Source organism: Scyliorhinus torazame, chromosome 14 (genome assembly GCF_047496885.1).
Source record: "Scyliorhinus torazame isolate Kashiwa2021f chromosome 14, sScyTor2.1, whole genome shotgun sequence".
In the NCBI taxonomy this organism is placed as follows: Eukaryota; Metazoa; Chordata; class Chondrichthyes; order Carcharhiniformes; family Scyliorhinidae; genus Scyliorhinus; species Scyliorhinus torazame.
Window position 1 is genome coordinate 111067288 of NC_092720.1, and position 20151 is coordinate 111087438.

A 20151-nucleotide genomic window follows, 5' to 3' on the forward strand; every position below is an offset into this window, starting at 1 on the left:
TGATGGGATGGAGGTCAGCTTCTCCACCCTGTGCCCAGTATGGTTGGGGGATCTGATGTAGCTTTGAGAAAGTCAAGTACACTGTGAGGAGAGCAATTGAGGGGTTCTACTGAAGATGGCAGCCGTTTATCTTGTATTTCAAAGAGCTGGTCACCATTAGTTGCGAGGGTGATGGGGTGGGGGGAATTAGGGGGGTTGGGTTTTGAGATTGGGGAGTTGTGCTGTTTTGGTGTTACGTTCAAAACGGTTTGAAGAAAAGTATATTTTTAAAAACGGATTCCTTATTCAAACCTACAAGTTCACACAAGTCAAAAGTCCTGAAATCACAGAAGCTTTAATCCTACTCGAAATTTCAAATAACGTTATCTTGGAAGCTTTCAACTAGATAAAAAGCACGTTCCGGTTGCGGCCATGCCTGGGTAGGTCGCACGTGATGCGTTGGGTGTTCTGGATCCGTGGAACGCATACAGGCCACCAACACTTAAAATAGTACAACACTATTTTATTAAGTTAGAAACTGTTGAACATACTTTCACTGTGGGTTAACACGATGTTAGATTAAACTAAAGACCTATGCCTGTCTGAACCAGTCTATGCACTCAGCACATGGTGAGGACCTGTGCTGTAAACTGCAAGCTCTGTCCTTGTAGCAGGCTGCATCCCGAATGAGCGGGAACTCTGATGCCCCCTGTCTTTATAGTGAGTGTGCTCTAACTGGTGACTGGTTGCGGTGTTGTGTGTGTTGATTGGTCCCGCTGTGTGTCCATCAGTGTGTGTGGCTGCACCATGATATACTGGTGTATATCATGACAGCACGTTCGGCAACTCCCGCCGTGAACGGACTTTTGGGCCCTTTTAAGAAACCCAGCGGCACTTGGACGACGATTCCCGGTGTGGGAAGGCATCAGTGAGGTTCCCCCAGCACTGTATGGAGTGCACTAGGAGCGGAGTGGTCAAAAAAGCGGCACTGGAAAAGAGAGGAGAGCGGGTGCGGAAAAGCAAGATGGCGGCGGGTGGAGACCAGGCAGCGTGCGTCAGTGGTCGCGGGAGCAGCAGGAGTTTCTGAAAAGCTGCTTTGCGGAGTTGAAGGCGGAGATGTTGGCCCCTATGAAGGCGTCGATCGAGAGGCTGGTGGAGACCCAGAGGGCTCAGGGGACGGCGATTAAAGAGGTGCAGCAGAAAGCCTCTGATAACGAGAATGAGATCTTGGCCCTGGCGGTGAAAGTGGAGGCGCACGAGGCGCTGCACAGAAATTGGCAGGAGAAGTTCGAGGACCTGGAAAACAGGTTGAGGAGGAAGAATCTGCGGATTCTAGGTCTCCCTGAAGGCGTGGAGGGGTCGGATGTCGGGGCGTACGTGGCTATGATGCTGGGCACGCTGATGGGCGCGGGAGCCTTCCCGAGACCCCTGGAGCTGGATGGGGCACACAGAGTCCTGGCAAGAAGGCCGAGGGCGAATGAGCCGCCGAGGGCTGTGGTGGTGCGGTTTCACCGTTTCACCGACAGTGAGTGTGTCCTGAGGTGGGCGAAGAAGGAGCGGAGTAGCAGGTGGGAGAACGCTGAAATCCGCGTCTACCAGGACTGGAATGCAGAGCTGGCCAAGAAGAGGGCAGGATTCAACCAGGCTAAGGCGGTTCTCCATCGAAAGGGGGTGAAGTTTGGGTGGTTGCAGCCAGTGCGGCTGTGGGTCACGCATCAGGACCGACACCACTATATTGATACGCCGAACGAGACGTGGACCTTCATCCAAAATGAAAAGCTGGACTTGAATTAGTGGTTTGCGGCAGGTTATTGGGATGCTGGGTAGTGGGAAGGGGTGATTTGATTTGATGTGTGCGCTTTCTGGGTATATGTATTAATTTGGGAGGGGCTGTTCCCCGCGTTTGAAGGGGGGAGTGGGGGCCGGAGGTCCTGGGCCTTTGGGGATCGGGGAGAGGCTGCAGGTGGAAGGCGCTGCGCCACAGGGGACGGGGCCGGCCCAGGCAGCGAACCCGGGCTTTTTCCCGCGCAAAAGGGGGGGGGCGTTGCCCGCGGGGGGGGGGGGGGGGGGGGCGGTAACGGACTGGAGCTCGCACTGGTTTGTAGGGGCAGGGGGAGGGGGGACGGACTTCGAGGGGGAATTCAATCGGGGGATCGTCGGCAGAGGTCGGGGCTGCCGGGGTCAGCAGGAGTCAGCTAACTTAAGGGAGTGCAATGGGGGGTGCAGGGGGGCTAAGCAATTGTCTCGCCAGGGAAGGGGGGGGGGGGGGATTGGGATACGGGGTTCTAGGTTGCTGCTGTACTGACTGAGTGGGAGCTGGAGGTAAGAGGGAGAGTCGGGGCGGGGAGCTCCCGTCTGGGGGGCTGGAGAGTGCAGGAGGCGTGGGCACGTGGCTGGCCTAAGAAAGGAGATGGCTTGTCGGCGGGTGAGAGGCCTGAACGGGCCGGTCAAGAGGGCCCGGGTGTTTGCGCACTTAAAGGGACTGAAGGCACATGTCGCTATGTTGCACCTGCAGGTGGCGGATCAGATCAGGCTGAGGAAGGGATGGGTGGGGCAGGTCTTTCATTCTGGGCTGAATGCGAAGAACAGGGGGGTCGCAATCCTGGTGAGCGAGGCGGTGAGTATTGTGGCGGATAAAGGGGGCCGTTATGTGATGGTGAGTGGTAGGCTTCAGGGGCCCGGGTGGTGCTGGTGAATGTATATGCCCCGAATTGGGACGATGCAGGGTTCATGAAGCGCATGCTGAGCCGGATCCCGGATCTGGAGGCAGGGTACCTGATAATGGGGGGGGGGGGGGACATCAATACGGTACTGGACCTGGCACTGGATCGATCTAGGTCGAGGTCGGGCAGGAGACCAGCTGTGGCCAAGGTTCTGAGGGGGTTTATGGATCAGATGGGGGGATTGGACCCTTGGAGGGTTGCCAGGCAAGTGGCGAGAGAGTTCTCCTTCTTTTCCCATGTGCACAAGGCCTATTCACGGATAGACTTTTTCGTGGTGAGTAGGGCGTTGATCCCAAGAGTGGAGGGGACGGAGTACTCAGCCATAGCAATTTCGGATCACGCCCTGCACTGGGTGGAGCCCGAGTTGGGGGAGGAGAGGGGCCAGCGCCCACTGTGGCTCATGGATGTGGGACTGCTGCCGGATGAGGAGGTCTGTGGGTGGGTCCGAGGGTGCATTCAAAGGTACATAGAGGCCAATGATAATGGGGAGGTACTGGTTAGTGTGGTTTGGGAGGCGCTGAAGGCGGTGGTCAGGGGGGAGCTAATCTCAGTCAGGGCTCAGAGGGAGAAGAGGGAGAGGATGGAGAGGGAGGGATTGGTGGGGGAGATACTGAGGGTAGATAGGAGATACGCGGAATCGAATCCCCTGAAGAGGGGCTGCTGAAGGAGCGCCGGAGCCTCCAAACAGAGTTTGATTTGCTGACTACGGGGAAAGCAGAGGCCCAGTGGAGGAAGGTGCAGGGGGCAGCGTATGGGTATGGGGAGAAGGCGAGTCGGATGCTGGCGCATCAGCTACGTAGGAAGGAGGCGGCGAGGGAAATTGGAGGAATCAGGGGCAGAGAGGGGAACACGGTGCGGAGTCCAGCCAAAATAAATGAGATCTTTAGGGATTCCTACGGGAACCTGTACAAGTCAGAACCCCCAGAGGGGGGGTGGGGGGAGGGGATGCGGCGGTTCCTGGACCAATTGAGGTTCTGGAGGGTGGAGAAAGGACAGGTCGAAGCTGTGGGGGCCCCGATCGGGATGGAGGAGCTGGTTAAGGGGTTGGGGAGCATGCAGGTGGGCAAGGCCCTGGGGCCGGATGGGTTCCCGGTCGAGTTCTATAGGAAGTTTGTGGAACTGTTGGATGCGTTGCTGGTGAGAACCTTCATAGAGACCAAGGAAGAAGGGATTGTTCCCCCGACGATGTCTCGGGCACTGATCTCGCTTATCCTCAAGTGGGACAAGGACCCGCTGCAGTGTGGCTCGTATATGCCGATTTCGCTCCTCAATGTGGACGCTAAGTTGCTGGCGAAGGTCCTGGCCACTAGGATTGAGGATTGTGTCCCGGGAGTGATACACGAGGACCAGGCGGGGTTTGTGAAGGCAGGCAATTGAAGGCAAATGTGCGGAGGCTCCTGAATGTGATCATGATGCCCTCGGAGGGGGGGGGGGGGGGGGGGGGGAGGCGGGAGTGGAGGCGGCAATGGACGCGGAGAAGGCCTTTGATCGGGTGGAGTGGGAGTACCTGTGGGAAGTGCTGGGCAGGTTTGGGTTCGGGGAGGGATTCATAGGGTGGGTCAAATTGTTGTACCAGGCCCTGGTGGCAAGCGTATCAACAAATTGGCTGAGGTCAGAGTACTTCAGACTGTACCGTGGGACGAGGCAGGGGTGCCCCCTGTCCCCCCTGCTGTTTGCTTTGGCAATTGAGCCGCTGACCATGGCACTAAGGGAGTCTAGAAACTGGAGGGGGTTGGTCCGGGGAGGGGAGGAGCATCGGGTCTCACTATATGTGGATGACCTGCTTTTGTATATCGCGGATCCAGTGGAGGGGATGGCAGAGGTCATGCAGACCCTCAGGGAGTTTGGAGACTTCTCGGGATACAGGCTCAATGTTGGGAAGAGCGAGCTCTTTGTGGTGCATGCGAGGGGTCAGGAGAAGAGGCTGGAGGAGCTGCCGCTCAAGAGGGTGGAGAGAAGTTTCTGGTATTTGGGTATCCAGGTGGCCAAGAGTTGGAGGGTCCTGCATAAGCTCAACTTGGTGCGGTTGGTGGACCAGATGGAGGAGGACTTTAAGAGATGGGATGTGTTGCCACTCTCCCTGGCGGGCAGGGTACAGTCTGTTAAGATGACGGTCTTCCCTAGGTTCTTGTTCGTGTTCCAGTGCCTGCCTATTCTCATCCCTAAGGCCTTTTTCAAGCGAGTGAGCAAGAGTATTATGGGGTTTGTATGGACAAGTAAGATCCCGAGGGTTAAGAGACTGTTCTTGGAGCGCAGTCCGGGGGGGGCGGGAGGATTTGTGGAGCTATTACTGGGCAGCTAATGTGGCAATGATTCGGAAATGGGTAACGGAGGGAGAGGGGGCGGCATGGAAAAGACTAGAGGCGGCGTCATGTGTAGGTACTAGCCTGGGGGCACTGGTGACGGCACCATTGCCACTACCGCCGACGCGGTGCAGCACAAGCCCAGTGGTGCTGGCGACTTTGAGGATCTGGGGGCAGTGGAGACGGCACAGGGGGGAGGTGGGGGCCTCAATCTGGTCCCTGATACGGAACAACCATAGGTTTGCACCAGGCAGGATGCTTGGCGGATTCCTGAGTTGGCATCGGGCGGGAATTAAAAGGATGGGGGACTTATTCATTGATGGGACTTTTGCCAGCCTGAGGGCGCCGTAGGAGAAATTTGGGTTACCCCCGGGAAATGCCTTCAGGTATATGCAGGTTAGGGCGTTTGTGAGGAGGCAGGTAGGGGAATTCCCGCTGCTGTCTGCCCGGAGGATAGAGGACAGGGTGATTTCAAGCGTGTGGGTCGGAGAGGGTAAGGTCTCGGCGATATACCAGGAGCTGCAGGAGGCAGAGGAAGCCTCTGTGGAGGAGCTGAAGGGCAGGTGGGAAGAGGAGCTGGGTGAGGAGCTGAATGAGGGCCTGTGGGCTGACGCCCTGGGCAGGGTTAATTCCTCCTCGTCTTGTGCCAGGATCAGCCTGATCCAGTTTAAAGTGGTGCACAGGGCGCATATGACAGGGGCGAGGATGTGTAAGTTTTTTGGGGTAGAGGACAGGTGTGTAAGGTGTTCGGGGAGCCCAGCAAATCACGCCCAGATGTTCTGGGCGTGTCCGGCGCTTGCGGAGTTTTGGAGGGGCTTCGCTAAGGCTATGTCCAAGGTCTTGGATACTCGGGTAAAACCGAGCTGGGGAATAGCGATATTTGGGGTGTCAGACGGGCCGGGAGTGCAGGAGCCGAAAGAAGCCGGAGTTCTGGCCTTTGCCTCCTTGGTAGCCCGGAGAAGGATCTTACTAATGTGGAGGGACGCGAAGCCCCCAAGCGTGGAGGCTTGGATCAATGTCATGGCGGGGTTTCTCAGGTTGGCGAAGATAAAGTTTGCCTTGCGAGGATCTGTGCAGGGGTTCTCCAGGCGGTGGCAACCGTTCCTTGACTTTCTCGCGGAACGTTAGGTGGAGGTCAATAGCAGCAGTAACCCGGGGGGAGGGGGAGGGGGTTCGTGTTTTGGTTTATGTAAGGGGCGTTTGCCCCATTTTGTTCTTAATTTGTTAAATCGTTTAAGGGTTAGAGGATTAAGTTGCTTTGTTTGTTGGCGTATTGCCCGTTTTACTTTTCTTTTTGTATATTTTCTTTCCTTTTTGGAGTGTTTTGTAAAAATTATTGAAAAACTTTGAATCAACATATTTTTATAAAAAACTAGACAAAAGCACGTAGACTTCAATCAATGAGGTAAGGGATTCTATTCTAAGACATCTGCCAGAATTTTCCAGCCCTTTGTCCCGGCGGGATCTTCAGTCCTGCTGCTGTGAATGTACATACATAGGTGATTTGGAGTTGGGGATCAATTGTAATGTGTCAAAGTTCGCAGATGACACTAAGATGAGTGGTAGAGTAAAGTGTGCAGAAGACACTGAAAGTCTGCAGAGGGATTTAGATAGTTTAAGTGAGTTGGCAAGGGCCTAGAAGATGGAGTACGATATTGGTAAATGTGAGGTCATCCATTTTGATAGGAATAACAGCAAAATGGACTATTACTTAAATGGTAAAAAATTGCAGCGTGCTGCTGTGAAGAGGGACCTGGGTGTCCTTGTGCATGCATCCCAAAAAGTTGCTTTGCAGGTCCAGCAGGTAATTAAGGCGGCAAATGGAATTTTGTCATTCATTGCTAGAGGGATGGAGTTTAAAAACAGGGAGGTTATGTTGCAGCTGTATAGGGTGCTGGTGAGGCTATACCTGGAGTACTGTATATAGTTTTGGTCTGCTTACTTAAGAAATGATGTACTGGCACTGGAAGGAATGCAGAGGAGATTCACTAGGTTGATTCCGGAGTTGAGAGGATTGGCTTATGAGGAGAGACTAAGATGACTGGGACTACCTTCATTGGAATTTAGAAGAATGAGAGGGATCTTATAGCAACATATAAAATTATGAAGGGAATAGATAAGATAGAAGCAGGGAGGCTGTTTCCACTGGCGGGTGAAACTAGAACTAGGGGGCACAGCCTCAAAATAAGGGGGAGCAGATTTAGGACTGAGTTGAGGAGGAACATCTTTACCCAAAGGGTTGTGGATCTGTGGAATTCCCTGCCTAGTGAAGCAGCTGAGGCGACCCTGTTGAATATTTTTAAGGCAAAGATAGATAGATTTTTGAACAGTAAAGGAATTAAAGGTTATGGTGATTGGGCGGTTAAGTGGAGCTGAGTCCACAAAAAGATCAGCCATGATCTTATTGAATGGCGGAGTAGGCTCGAGGGTCCAGATGGCCTACTCCGGATCCTAGTGTGAAAGTGTACAAACTCAGCAATAGCATGATGGGAAAAATAGCCAACTTATGTAACCAAGTGTAAGACAGCTGTGTCAGCTAGTGCCAAGACCAGACCCTGACAAACTAGACAAAGCTAAGAATCCACATAATTGTATCATACAAGGCCAGAAGAGGGAAGATAGTGCCTGCCCTTGTTAAAACCTGATAACAAAGCCACGATCTAGGAATGTCCTAATAACACAACTTCCTCATGACCTAGGTCCATTTGCGTCAAGGCATCATGAGGGCAGAGGTGAAAAACAAAATAGGACCACGTCTTATTTCCTCTAAAAACAAACTACTGCAAATAAGCCGAGTCAGGGTCTTTTCCATGACAACATGTTTGATCAGAAGTTATGACTGTATTGACATTTTTGAACAAGGTCTGTTTTTGTAAAATGATACAGCTTGTGTATAAATATTGAACGTTTTCTCCATGTCTTTGCGAGCTTGAGAAAGAATGAGCAGGTTTACCTTAACAGCTCTCTCTCTCTCTAACCTGTAGCCACCTGCATGCAGACTTTGGTCAATAAAGACAAAGTTATTTATTTCGAAAAAGAGTTGTAAAGTTGTTTTTTTCTCACAGTCTTGAAGTAGGAAAGATTTTAAAAGACGACAGTGGCGCTGCGAGCCCTCACCAATACCCTGAGTGGCTTCCGTGGGGGACCGAACAAGTGATCGAGCACGAACCCGGAGAGCGGAGACGGACGGCGCAACAAGGTAAGCTTTAACCTTGGTCTCTCTCTCGGATCGGTGCTGTGACCCCTCGTCCCTGACGGATAACGCTGACAGGTGACGGTGTTCGAATCTAAATTTGACTGTGAGTAATGTTCTTAGGGTCTGGGACCCGGTTGTCGTTCAAAGCCTAAGGTCAGGGACCACCTGCTCTTGTTTTTTTTCAGGACAGGGATACACAGGCTTGGCTAGGTCAGGGACCAGATTTGGATTTTTGACAAGGCAGTTTTTCCCCATTTTTTTTCTCTTCTCTCTCTCTTTTAATTTTTTTTCCACTCCTTAAAAGTCATGGGCCAGAGCCTGGACAAAACGGAGGACAATTCTCCCTTGCTTTTTATGTGCACCATATTCCCCGATAAGGAACGCAATTTACGCCTCTTGTCTTCAGCTTTAAATAAGAAATTCGGATCTGAAATTTGGCCACTAGGAGGTACCTGGAATTTAGAAAACTGCACCGCGGCAGAGACAGCCATTTGGTCTCGGAATGCCGGAGCCAAATGGAAGAAATTAATTACCAAATGGCAAAAAGAATCAGACAGACGACACAAACTGCCCTTATTAATGAGTTGGAGGGACAATGCACGTAGGAGAGGGATTGCTGCTTATAAAGACGGAGAAACCAAAGACTGGGAAACGTTGAAATTCGAATGTGAACTATGGGACAGGAAAGATCCTAAGAATCAAGGGGAGGATAATACTGCAACGGGTGTTAAGCAGGTCGGAATAGTCCATCAGATTAAAAATCAGGAGGATCCTCCCACTACCTCTGGTATGCCGTTGTTTCCCTATTTGATTGATACAGAGGAGGAGGAGGAGGAATTAAATCCCACAATGCCCCCATGGCCACCTCTTCCCAGCTCCACGGTGCGGCAGCCCCGTTCTCCCCCTCCCCCTTGTAACAATCTTGCTGCCGATAATCTCCCTGCTCCTATTACTCCCATTGCAACACGCACTTGCTCAAAAGCACTAACCACCTTCCTCGATCAGCCCGTTACCTCTGTTAATCAGGCTTTCCAAGAATTAACTATCAGTACAGCTCCGGTAGAGGAGCCTTTTCCACCACCGCCTCCCCCTGCAAATTTTCCAATCCGACGTCTCGTTAACCCTCGAGCGACTGATGACGACGACCAATTTATTGAGACATGGCAGGCTTTTAAACCTCAGGAGCTCTGTTTGATCATGGCTCACTGTCCGTCACATAAAACGGACCCAGAGGGCTTTACTGAATACCTGAGGAGAACTGCGACTGTGTATGGTGCTACCCCTAGGGATCAGTATTCCCTTATTTTTTCATCCCTTCCCCCAGATTTAGGTGAGAAATGGAAACGAGAATTAGGGGATCATGGAACCACATGGGATGCATTTAAAACCAACAATCCATCAGATGAGGCTCAACTCGCTTTAATGTTCCCAGCACTTAAGCGTGCTCTCCGTAAACCTGTAGATATCTCCAAAATTCTTGATTGTACACCCACTCCTAAGGAGGAGGGTCCTGAATTTTTTGACCGCTTTTGTGGAATTTACACTCTTTATTCCGGTGATGAGACTTTTAATGCGGGCTTGAAATCTCCCCAGTTCAATGCGCTGCTTATGCAGGTCGTGCCTGACCGCATAGCAACCAGTATTAAAACTAATAATATGGATTGGTCTGATAGCTCCAAATCCCACATGCGACGTGCTATCTCTTATTACTGGAGCAATGGCCGTGACAGAGAAGCTTTCGGAAGGGACCCTCCTACACCCAAAATAAAGTCGGAGTTTGTCCAGCGAAGCAGTTCCCCTTCCTCATTGATACAGGGGCAACTGCTTCTACGTTGAATTTGACGTTAGTTAAACAGTATTGTTTTCCTCTCTCAGACGAATATGTGGAGCTTTCTGGTTTTATGGGTGAGAGGGCTACATACCAACTCACGAAACCCCTTCTGGTCCAATTTAATGACCGTCAATGTTGTATTCCCTTCACTGTCACGCGTACCCTCGGTGTTAATCTTGCTGGCCGTGATCTGTTACGTCCCTTACAAGTTGAGATTGTTTGCCTTGACGACGGCGTCACGATCTCCACGGCTCCACAAGTCCAGCCTCGAAATTTACCCCTTTTTTTTCACTCCCCAATGGTGGTCCGTTGATTTTGATCCCTCCAATTTTTCGCCTCCCTTGCATGTTCCTCATCCACACGTGACCCTTTGCTATGACCACACGGGGTGCTCGCCCGATTTGGAGACCATCTACCAGGACTCCCTCGGGTCCATGGTGGCGGTTACTTTCATCGCTCATGCTGAGGGAAAAGAGGGCTCTGCATTTCTTGTTGAAGTGCCCCTCGTATTCTGGAAACAGTCTGGACTAGTGGCACCTCACGTTACCCTCACTGTCAATGCAGGCTACAGTGCCAGGTCACTGGGCTTTCTGGTTGCTACCCTCCAAGGAAAATGTGATGCTTTTTATACTGGATGACAGACCTTCCCTGAAGGCACGTTACAGTATTTTTCACAGCCCTTTTGTGTTGATGGTACATTGAACCACCATCGGACCAACCGTTCCCCATCCCCAGAGATTCCTGCAGACTTATGGGCTGCATCCAAACACGAAGTTGGTCTTACTAATGTGCCTCCAGTTCTCATTAAGGTTAAGTCCGGTGTGCCCCTGCCCTCCATTTCTCAGTACCCTATTCGCCCTGACGCTGAGGAAGGAATCTCCAGCATGATACAGTCCTTCCTTCAACAGGGAATTTTGGTTCCGTGCCAATCGCCCTGTAACACCCCTATTCTTCCGGTTCCTAAGGTTGGGTGGCCGTCTGAATGGCGTTTGGTCCAGGACCTCCGCCGTATCAATCAAATCGTTGAACCCTTGCATCCCCTGGTCCCTAACCCGGCTACAATCCTCAGTAATATCCCGCCTGAGGCAGCTGTCTTTACCCTTGTGGACTTACAACACGCCTTTTTTGCGATACCCCTTGCCGCTGAATCCCAGTATTTGTTTGCCTTCACATTCAAAGGGCACCAGTACACTTGGACTAGGCTACCGCAAGGTTTCATTCATTCACCGACACTCTTCTCACAGGCACTGCACTCCCAATTAGCTACTTTGACACCCCCGGGGGGATCTACTATTATACAGTATGTCGATGACTTACTCCTTGCTAGCCCTGACTTTGCTTCTAACGAACGCGACTCCATTTATCTGCTCACCCGTCTCCATTCCTGGGGATATGTAATACCACCTAATAAAGTACACGAAGTACAGAGGCAGGTTAAATTTCTGGGCGTTCTGATAAGCGCTACTGAACGTTCGCTTACGCAGGATCGTATTACTCCCATTTTACAAACCGCACTTCCTACCTCGCCAAAGCAGATGAGAGCCTTTTTAGGTTTAGTGAACTTTTGCAGACAATGGATTCCGAATGTTACTGCTCATACCAAGGAGCTTACTCCTTATTCCTCCCAGAATTCACCCCTTAAGTTTGAACTACCCGATTTAGCACAGCAATCTTTTGTTACTCTCAAGAACGCGCTGGCTTCCGCCCCGGCTCTAGGACGTCCTCTTTATGACAGGCCCTTCCAGTTGTATGTTAATGTCCTTGACCTATGTGCCACGGGTGTCTTGACACAGGAACATGGTGACCAACGCCGTCCGGTTGCCTATTATTCTACTAAATTGGATCCAGTAGCTTGTGGTTTGCCCCCCTGCACTCAAATTCTCACTGCTGTACATGTGTTAGCTCAGGCAGCCTCTAATCTAACCCTTCATCAGCTCGTGCATGTGTATACCTCACACTCTGTTGTGGCTCTCCTTACATCTCAGCAGACCCAGCATCTGACACAGGCCCGCTTGAGCCGATATGAGGTCTCACTATTACAGAACCCATATCTGTCTTTCCATTACTGTTCCACTTTAAATCCCGCAGCATTCCTCGAACATCCCCCTGATGTACTTGTTGATCCACCACATGATTGTTTGCTTAGGAATCACTTCCTTACCGCACCTCGTCCCGATTTAACTGACCACCCTCTTGATAATCCTGATCTCACTTTTTATGTTGATGGCAGTTCTTCTATTTCCCAAATGGGTGTCCCGCAATCGGGATATGCCATTGTTACAGACACTGACATTCTGGAAGCAGCTGCTTTCCAGATTCCAGTCTCGGCACAGAAAGCTGAGCTATTCGCCCTTACTAGAGCTTGTGTTCTAGCCAAAGACCAAAGTGCGAATGTGTACACAGACTCTAGGTACGCTTTTGGTGTCACCCACGATTTTGGCCGCCTCTGGCAGCAACGTGGATTCCTTACCTCTGCAGGCTCTCCCATTCTAAATGCTCTTTGGGTTAAAAATCTCCTCGTTGCAATTCAACTTCCTCGTCAATTGGCTATCATTAAATGTGCTGCGCACACTTCCGGGGACACTCCTGTGCAATTAGGAAACGCCCGTGCTGATTCAGCCGCTAAGGCAGCGTCTGCATCAGCCCCTATGATTGTTCCCGCAGGGGGTACACAGGCTTTAAATCAGCCACCTATTCTAGCAAAAAAGGGCATGCCAGAGTTAGCTGAAATTCAAAGGTTACAGAGGGACGCCTCTGATTCTGAGCGCACACTATGGAAGTCAATGGGGTGTTCGCACTCGTTGACACAAAACCTCTGGCTTACCCCAGTAGGTCAAGTTTGTGTTCCAGATTCGTTATTGCCGATACTTATTGATTATTTGCATTCTTGTACACATCTTGGCAAGGAGGGAATGGTACAGCTACTTTTGAAAACTTGGTGGCACCCAGATCTGAATACAGCAGCACAAATGCGGCTGGATCGATGTCTTATTTGCATGAAAAATAATAAGGGTAAAGGCATTAAATGCCCTCCCGGAACAACCCCCTTGCCAGATGGTCCTTTTGCCTGCATACAGCTTGATTTTATTGAATTACCTAAAGTACAATGCTATAAATATTGTTTAGTAATCATTGATGTATTTAGTAAATGGATTGAAGCCTTCCCCACCACCAACTGTACTGCACATACGGTGGTAAAATTACTATTGACAGAAATTATTCCCCGATTTGGGATTCCCAGAATGATGAGCTCTGATAATGGAACACATTTTGTGGCTTGAATCAATTCTGAATTATGCGAAGCACTCAAAATTAAACAACAACTGCACTGCGCGTATCATCCACAGGCAGCAGGAATTGTAGAAAGAGCAAATGGGACCTTAAAAGAAAAATTATCTAAATTGACCGAAGAAACTGGATTAAATTGGCTAAAGGTATTGCCTTTGGCACTGTTTCACATGAGGGTTACTCCACATTCGCGGTCCGGACTGTCAGCTGCAGAGATAGTCTACGGTCAGCCAATGAGGACTCCCTGGGATGCCCATGAAGAACCCCCAGAGGGAGTAGACCTCCACGTTATGGGAGATAAAATGCTGAGTTATTTGAAGCAATTAACATTTTCTTTAAAGTTTCTCCACTCGCAGGTAAAACAGGCCCATCTCCCAGCAGCTGCCGGAACAAAGATCCCTCGATATCCAGTAGCCAAACCAGGAGACTACGTGCTGATAAAGAATTGGGACAGAGAGAAGTTAGGGCAACGCTGGAGCGGCCCTTTTCAAGTATTGCTGACTACACCGACTGCCGTTAAACTCGAAGGACGTTCGAGTTGGGTACACCTATCGGATTGTAAGAAGATTGGTTTCAGCCCCAACGAGGACGCAGAATGAGGATCTTCATTATCACAGTTGGACTATTTGGACTAATTGGTCTTAATGGCCATTCGACAGTAAGCGAACAAACTGACAAAGAGCTGCGTGCTAATAGCTTTCTATATATGTCATATATTTATGCTGACAGATTGAATGTAAGTAACTGTTGGGTTTGTACCCGTATCCCCATCCATTCCAAGGAGGGGCTACCTCTCCAATCACTCCCATTCCACTTAGCAGAAACAGTTGAGTGGATACTGCGTCAAAACCGAACACAGGGGTTCGGTGGAGATATAAAAATTTGGAAATCGGCTGGCTATAGGATGACTAGATTTTCAGCCTGGTATCAACCTGGATATCCCCATGTTTTGAATCCCCCTGCCCTTACCATCCCATCGAGCACTGCGCAAGGATCCCTATGTTTTAGTAAATCAGGAGAAGGACCATCAATGGGGCAGAGTAGGTGTAATCTTACAACTGATTGGCAGGAACCGATACCAAACATCTCCAACAAGGGTATGTTTGTTCTTGATTGGTCCAGGGTGTGGAATAAAACATCAAATAGCTCATGGACGCAAAATTCCCAGGTACCCTGGATGACAATGGCTGAGAATTTTACGGCCAAAACGGGACCTATTTCATATGTGGCACTAAAGCATACTCCTGGCTTCCCAGAAATTGGACAGGGTCCTGTTATCTAGGATATGTCGTACCCTGCATGTACCACCTACTCTCCCTTAAACAACACTCCTCACGAATCAGGAGGACCATTAGTAAAACCGAGGAGTTCTTTATGATCGCCTTTCCACAATACGGAACAGGCAAGGCAGCAAACGAACTGATCCTTATGGCCTCGGCATTGGAACAACTGTCGAACATAACAGCAGCAGAATCCAGGGCAACCGGACGGGCACTAGCCGAGGTCTCGGCTGAGCTGGTGGCTGTCCGGACTGTGGCATTACAAAATCGAATGGCTCTGGATTATCTGTTAGCCTCGCAGGGAGGAACGTGTGCCATTATAGGTCAGGAATGCTGTACTTATATCCCAGATGCCTCTGAAAATATTACCAACCTAGCTGACCATATAAGAAGACAGGTGGATCAACTTCAAGAAATTGGCCAAGAATTTCACGATTATAACCCACCAGATATAACCCAATTAGATTTCAACTGCTCGCCATCCAGGCTCAAAAGCTCAGGCCATCATTAAACTTTCCTCCCACAGGTTAGGTGGATTGGCCTTGCTAAATTGTCCCTTAATGGCCAGGGGTGTGTAAGTTAGGTTATAGGGTTACAGGTATAGGGCGAAGTGGATCATTGCAGACTCGATGGGCTGAATGGCCTCCAGCTGCACCGTAGGGTTTCTATGATTCTATGTAGCTTTACCTGGGAAGTGTTGAATTCATTATCTGTTATACCCTCTACCCAATATTTAGTTCCAGCAATGTCAGTGGGCCTGAGTAGTGGACATGATGTTTTTTTTTAAAGTAATCTTTATTGTCACAAGTAGGCTTACATTAACACTGCAATGAAGTTACTGTGAAAAGCCCCTAGTCGCCACATTCCGGCACCTGTTCGGGTAAACAGAGGGAGAATTCAGAATGTCCAATTCACCTAACAGCATGTATTTTGGAGCTTGTGGGAGGAAACCAGAGCACCCGGAGGAAATCCACGCAGATACGGGGGGAACGTGCAGACTCCACACAGTGACCCAAGCCGGAAATCCAACCTGGGACCCTGGAGCTGTAAAGCAACAATGCTACCCACTGTGCTACCGTGCTGCCCACTTGGACATGATGTTTAACGGGTTACCGCTGATATACTGTCTGTCTGTCCCACTAAACACATTGAATTTATGCTCCGAGTGAAATATAGTTTTGAATGTGTAATATTTATGTTTTTATTAGTGCAGTCCTTTCTTTTTCTCTGCAGCTCCATTGGCCCTATTAGAAAAACCTTCCTCAGCAGAAAAGGACCTGATCCAGTTGAATTGAATAGTTAATCAGAATGCTGGCCAATTTTAATCGAACAAATTCAATCCATGGTAAAACCAAACAGGGCGTTCTGAATAATGTTGGTTCATGTTCCACTTGTGTCGTCTATATTTACCCTTTCAATTTCCTCTCTCCAGATGAATAAACAAATGTTTGGAGTTCAAATGTGCCAACACTTGTGCCAGCAGCAAATAGCTGTGAGTCTTCCTTGTCGACAGTATTGTTTATTATAAGGTATTTGACTTTGCACACCCCATCACGTCAGATTGCCACATTCAGAGGCAGCCCTGATGCTTAGACCCTTAACTCTACCTTGAACTTAAACGTAAATGTTTCAGCTTTTAAAAATGTATTGCCCATCCCTAACTGCCCTCCACTTCAGAGGGCATTTGAGTCCACATAGCTGAGGATCTGGAGTCACATGTGGGCCAGACCAGGTTTGGATGGAATATTCCCTTCCGTAAAGGAAGGACATATAGTGGACCAGATGGGTTTTTATAACAATCGACAATGGTTTTAAGGTCATCATTAGACTTTAAGTTCCAGATAATACAAATAGAATTCACCAGCTGCCGTGATGGAATTGAAACCTGGGCCCCCAAATCTTATCTAGGATTACTAGTCCAGTGTCAATACCACTGCCCCACTGCCTCGCTTGTGCTGTTAAATGACATTACTTGTCTGCCTCATCTTCCATTACCTTTTGTACAGCAAATGGATCCCTCTGCTCGTGGTCCAGGTACTTCTCTAAGTTGAAGCAGGTGTCATAAAATATATGAGCCATTCTGCACCTCTTTAGATCCCGCATGGTTATTTTACCTGGAATGAAGAACAGCAACAACAATAAATGATGAAGACAAGAACTAAAAGTACAAATATCATTTCATAGCCAAATTGTCACTGCCCCAACATTGGTCTTGCTTATTTTAACCTGTTGTTCAGAAATTTGCCAACAAATCAGGTTTTCTGAAAATGTGGACTTAGTGTATGTGTATTTGGGTGGGATACTGGGAGGATTTAACAGGAGCATGTTCTTTTTCATGTGTAAACTCTGACAGAAGATGTCAGTAGGCTATTGAACTCAGGCAGCTATCACTGCCAAACTTGATCTTGATTTTATCCAATGGTCACATATGCACCTCCAACATTGCTGATCTTTGGGTGGTAGTCAGGAGCAGGGACTATATTGATTTTTCATGGCAAGCATGACATCAACATCTCAAATTCTCTGCTTCCCTCTATGTGCTATGCTGTTGTTATTTGGTGACCCAACCTCCACATAGTGGAGTGTGAATTCCAGCTGTCTGGCACTTCCAAATTTTTCTGGACCATGCACCACTATGTGGAGTGTCAAGTCATTGTTTCCGAGACTGCCAGTGACCTCACCTCTTCTGGAGACCTTTTATCTACAGCCTTCAACATCATAGCCCACAACCCCACATAACATGCTTTTACCTCCTTCATAAGATCCCAAAAACAGGATATCCTTGGTAGATCCCATTGTTTCAGCTGTTTCCCGCTCTCAATAAGAACTGGAAAACAAAATTAACTTTGTTTCCAATTTCCACCTTCCCTCGCTTTCACATGGTCACCTTCCCTTTCCCAGCTTCTCTTCCAGATTTTTGACAATATGCTATTGAACAATATCCACTGCAAGCCCATTGACTCCCAGTTACCTTAACTATGTTACGATTTACCGGTCTTGTTGTGCTCGACTTGGTGACGTGACGAGGCCGTTGAATCCTATTGCCAGATTCGCTACGCTAAGACGTCTCACAAAATTCAACCGAACCTTACGAGACATTGCAATCTTGATCTTACCCTGTCACCCTAAATAAGCCGTATGGCTCAGTTAAATATGTCTGTGCTGGATTCTCCCAGCGCCTGGGAACTAACGGCCACCCCAGCGAGACCTGGACTGAGTGACATTTAGTACGGCCCACACAAACCTGCACCAGGGGTAATGGCACCCGGGGGTCTCCCAGGCCATAGGAGGCCCTAGGTGGTCAGGGACAGGACAGGATAGCCCCCTCGCGCTCTCTCTCTGGCATTCAGGCACCGTCAGCCGGGCACCTCGGCACTGCCAGGGTGCCCTGGTGGCACCGCCAACGATCAGGGCCTGAGGGGGACCATACCCATGAAAGGGGGTATGAAATGGGGGCCATACCCATGAAAGGGTCTCCTAAAGGTTGGTGGGAGTTCAGGGGGTCCGGAGAGCGGAGGCTCCTTAAAGAAGCATTTGGGAGGCCTGAAAAGGAGGGCTCTCAGCGATCCCATTGCAAGGTGTCCTCACTTTGGGGGGCGTTGTGGGGTAATGTCCATGTGTGCGTGGGGTGCCATTGCCCATGGGTTGGGGGCACGTTTCTGGTTATCAATGACCTGTTGGTAAAACATTGCTTTGGGAATAGGCTCAATATCCCAGGAACCAAATGCTCTTGACAACTCCCTGAAAGAGCAACACAGGCTTCTTAAAGCTAAAAAGCAAGTCAACACAATATTTATTTGCTATGAGGCATGGACTCTCTGAGCCCCCCCCCCTCCAACGAGCTAACACTTGGATTGTTTAGTAATAAAAATTGAGCCCAATAATCAATGCGAGTGATAATATCTGTAAGTGCTTGACTTTCTTCTAACAAATTCCAATCTTTGCTATTTTAGCAAAGGCAGTATCTGTTCATTTTAAAATAGCAGAGAGAGTGGGAGAGAGGCGTGTGATACAAGGGTGCTATATTTTAAAATAGCAGAGAAGTGTGTGATGTGAGGGTGCTGTATTTTAAAATAGCAGAGAGAGGAGTGTGATATAAAGGTGCCACATTTTAAAATAGCAGGGGGTAAGGAATGCGATGCCGAGTGCTAATTGTTCCTAGCCATTTCCAGGTTAGTTCTTGCCTCATCTCATAAGAGATTATTCTGATTCCCAGCATTCCAAGTGCAGACGGGCATCAATAGGGGGCACATGTTGAAAATGATGTACACATAATCCATGATTATTGACCATTAATTTTCTGAGATGTGCTTCCTTGCTCTCTTGCTGGTAGAATTGGACTGGGGAATCACTCCTGTATTGTGTTACTACATTTATTTACCTTCACATTCCGGCTTGACTAAATCCAACAGCTGACAGAGGAGGTCATGGAATGGCAATGGCTCAATGCCCATTCCTTCCATGCGTTCACATTGTTCTTCATAGAAGTACTCTAGCTCATACATGGAGACTACACCATCCCCATCAATGTCCATGGCTCGAAACCAGTACTCCATGCTAAAAATGGGAAGCACGTACTCATTACTTTACAATTACTAATCATGAAATACATTAAAAAGGGCAAATTACTGGCAATTAACAAAAAATGCCATTGCCTTTATGTGAGTCACAATCATATACTTGTCCTGAGCTTCAAACTTTGAGCAAGGGAAGCAGGTTGCATTGATGACAATTCGACGTGGTTGTGATGAACGGTTACTGCCTTATCATCATGTAAGGTGATGTCCCCTTTAAGACCGGGCTTGGAACCCTGGGGACTCCGCCTCTGGCTCCGCCCATCTGGGAGCCATACATAAAGGCCTGCCTCATGGTCTGTGTAACAGTCAGCTCTCGTCTCTTGCTGTAGTATAGTTATTAGTCTAATAAAGCCTTCTTTACGGTTTAATCTCTAAGCATCATTATTGAGGGTACCTCAATTTATTAGACTAAACTAGATTCAGGATGGACGCAGGCCTAAAACGAGAGAAGCTCAATCTGGAAGCACGAACGCCGGAGGCAAAGGAAATTTTTAAATACTGGCTGCGGTGCTTCGAGGCCTACCTGGACTCCGCAGAGATTCCCATCCTAGGGCCACGCAAGCTGCGTCTACTCCACGCCCGGGTGAGTCACAGAATCTCCGCCACGCTCGAAAAGGCGACGACTTTATGAGGAAGCGATTGAGTTGCTCCGCAAACGGTTTGTCAAACCCGTCAATGAGGTACACGCCAGGTATCTGCTGTCTACCTGCCGGCAGTGCTCGGGGGAATCGTTCGGCGAGTTTGTTGAGAAACTCACCGCGCTTGCCAGGGACTGTGACCATCAGGATGTGACAGGGGAAGTCCATATGAACCTTCACATCAGGGACGCTTTCGTGTCCGGCATCTGCTCGACCTACATCCGGCAGCGGCTGCTCGAAAACACGGCAAAAGACCTCCAGGAGGCGCTAACGCTCGCCTCCTCGCTGGAGGTGGCCCGACATAACTTGGGTACGTACCCCGCGGACTCTGCCAGC

At 49.3% G+C, this 20151-nt stretch overlaps 1 protein-coding gene and 1 long non-coding RNA gene across 8 annotated transcripts in view; one reads left to right on the forward strand and one right to left on the reverse strand.

Moving 5' to 3' along the window:
• Positions 1 to 16259, forward strand: part of LOC140389962 (uncharacterized) — a 53853-nt gene extending 37594 nt beyond the window's left edge. Inside the window, exons 2-3 of the long non-coding RNA XR_011934516.1 lie at positions 8071 to 8204; positions 13662 to 16259. This is a non-coding gene — a long non-coding RNA (uncharacterized lncRNA). The remainder of the gene's footprint in view (positions 1 to 8070; positions 8205 to 13661) is intronic.
• The window catches only part of ppp2r3a (protein phosphatase 2, regulatory subunit B'', alpha), a 597462-nt gene that overhangs the window by 22008 nt on the left and 555303 nt on the right, over positions 1 to 20151 (reverse strand). For all 7 annotated transcript variants that reach the window (XM_072474671.1, XM_072474674.1, XM_072474672.1 and 4 more), the window contains 2 exons: positions 18982 to 19157; positions 16596 to 16714 (listed from right to left, as the gene is read on the reverse strand). In XM_072474671.1, the coding sequence (XP_072330772.1) occupies positions 16596 to 16714; positions 18982 to 19157 (295 nt within the window). The remainder of the gene's footprint in view (positions 1 to 16595; positions 16715 to 18981; positions 19158 to 20151) is intronic.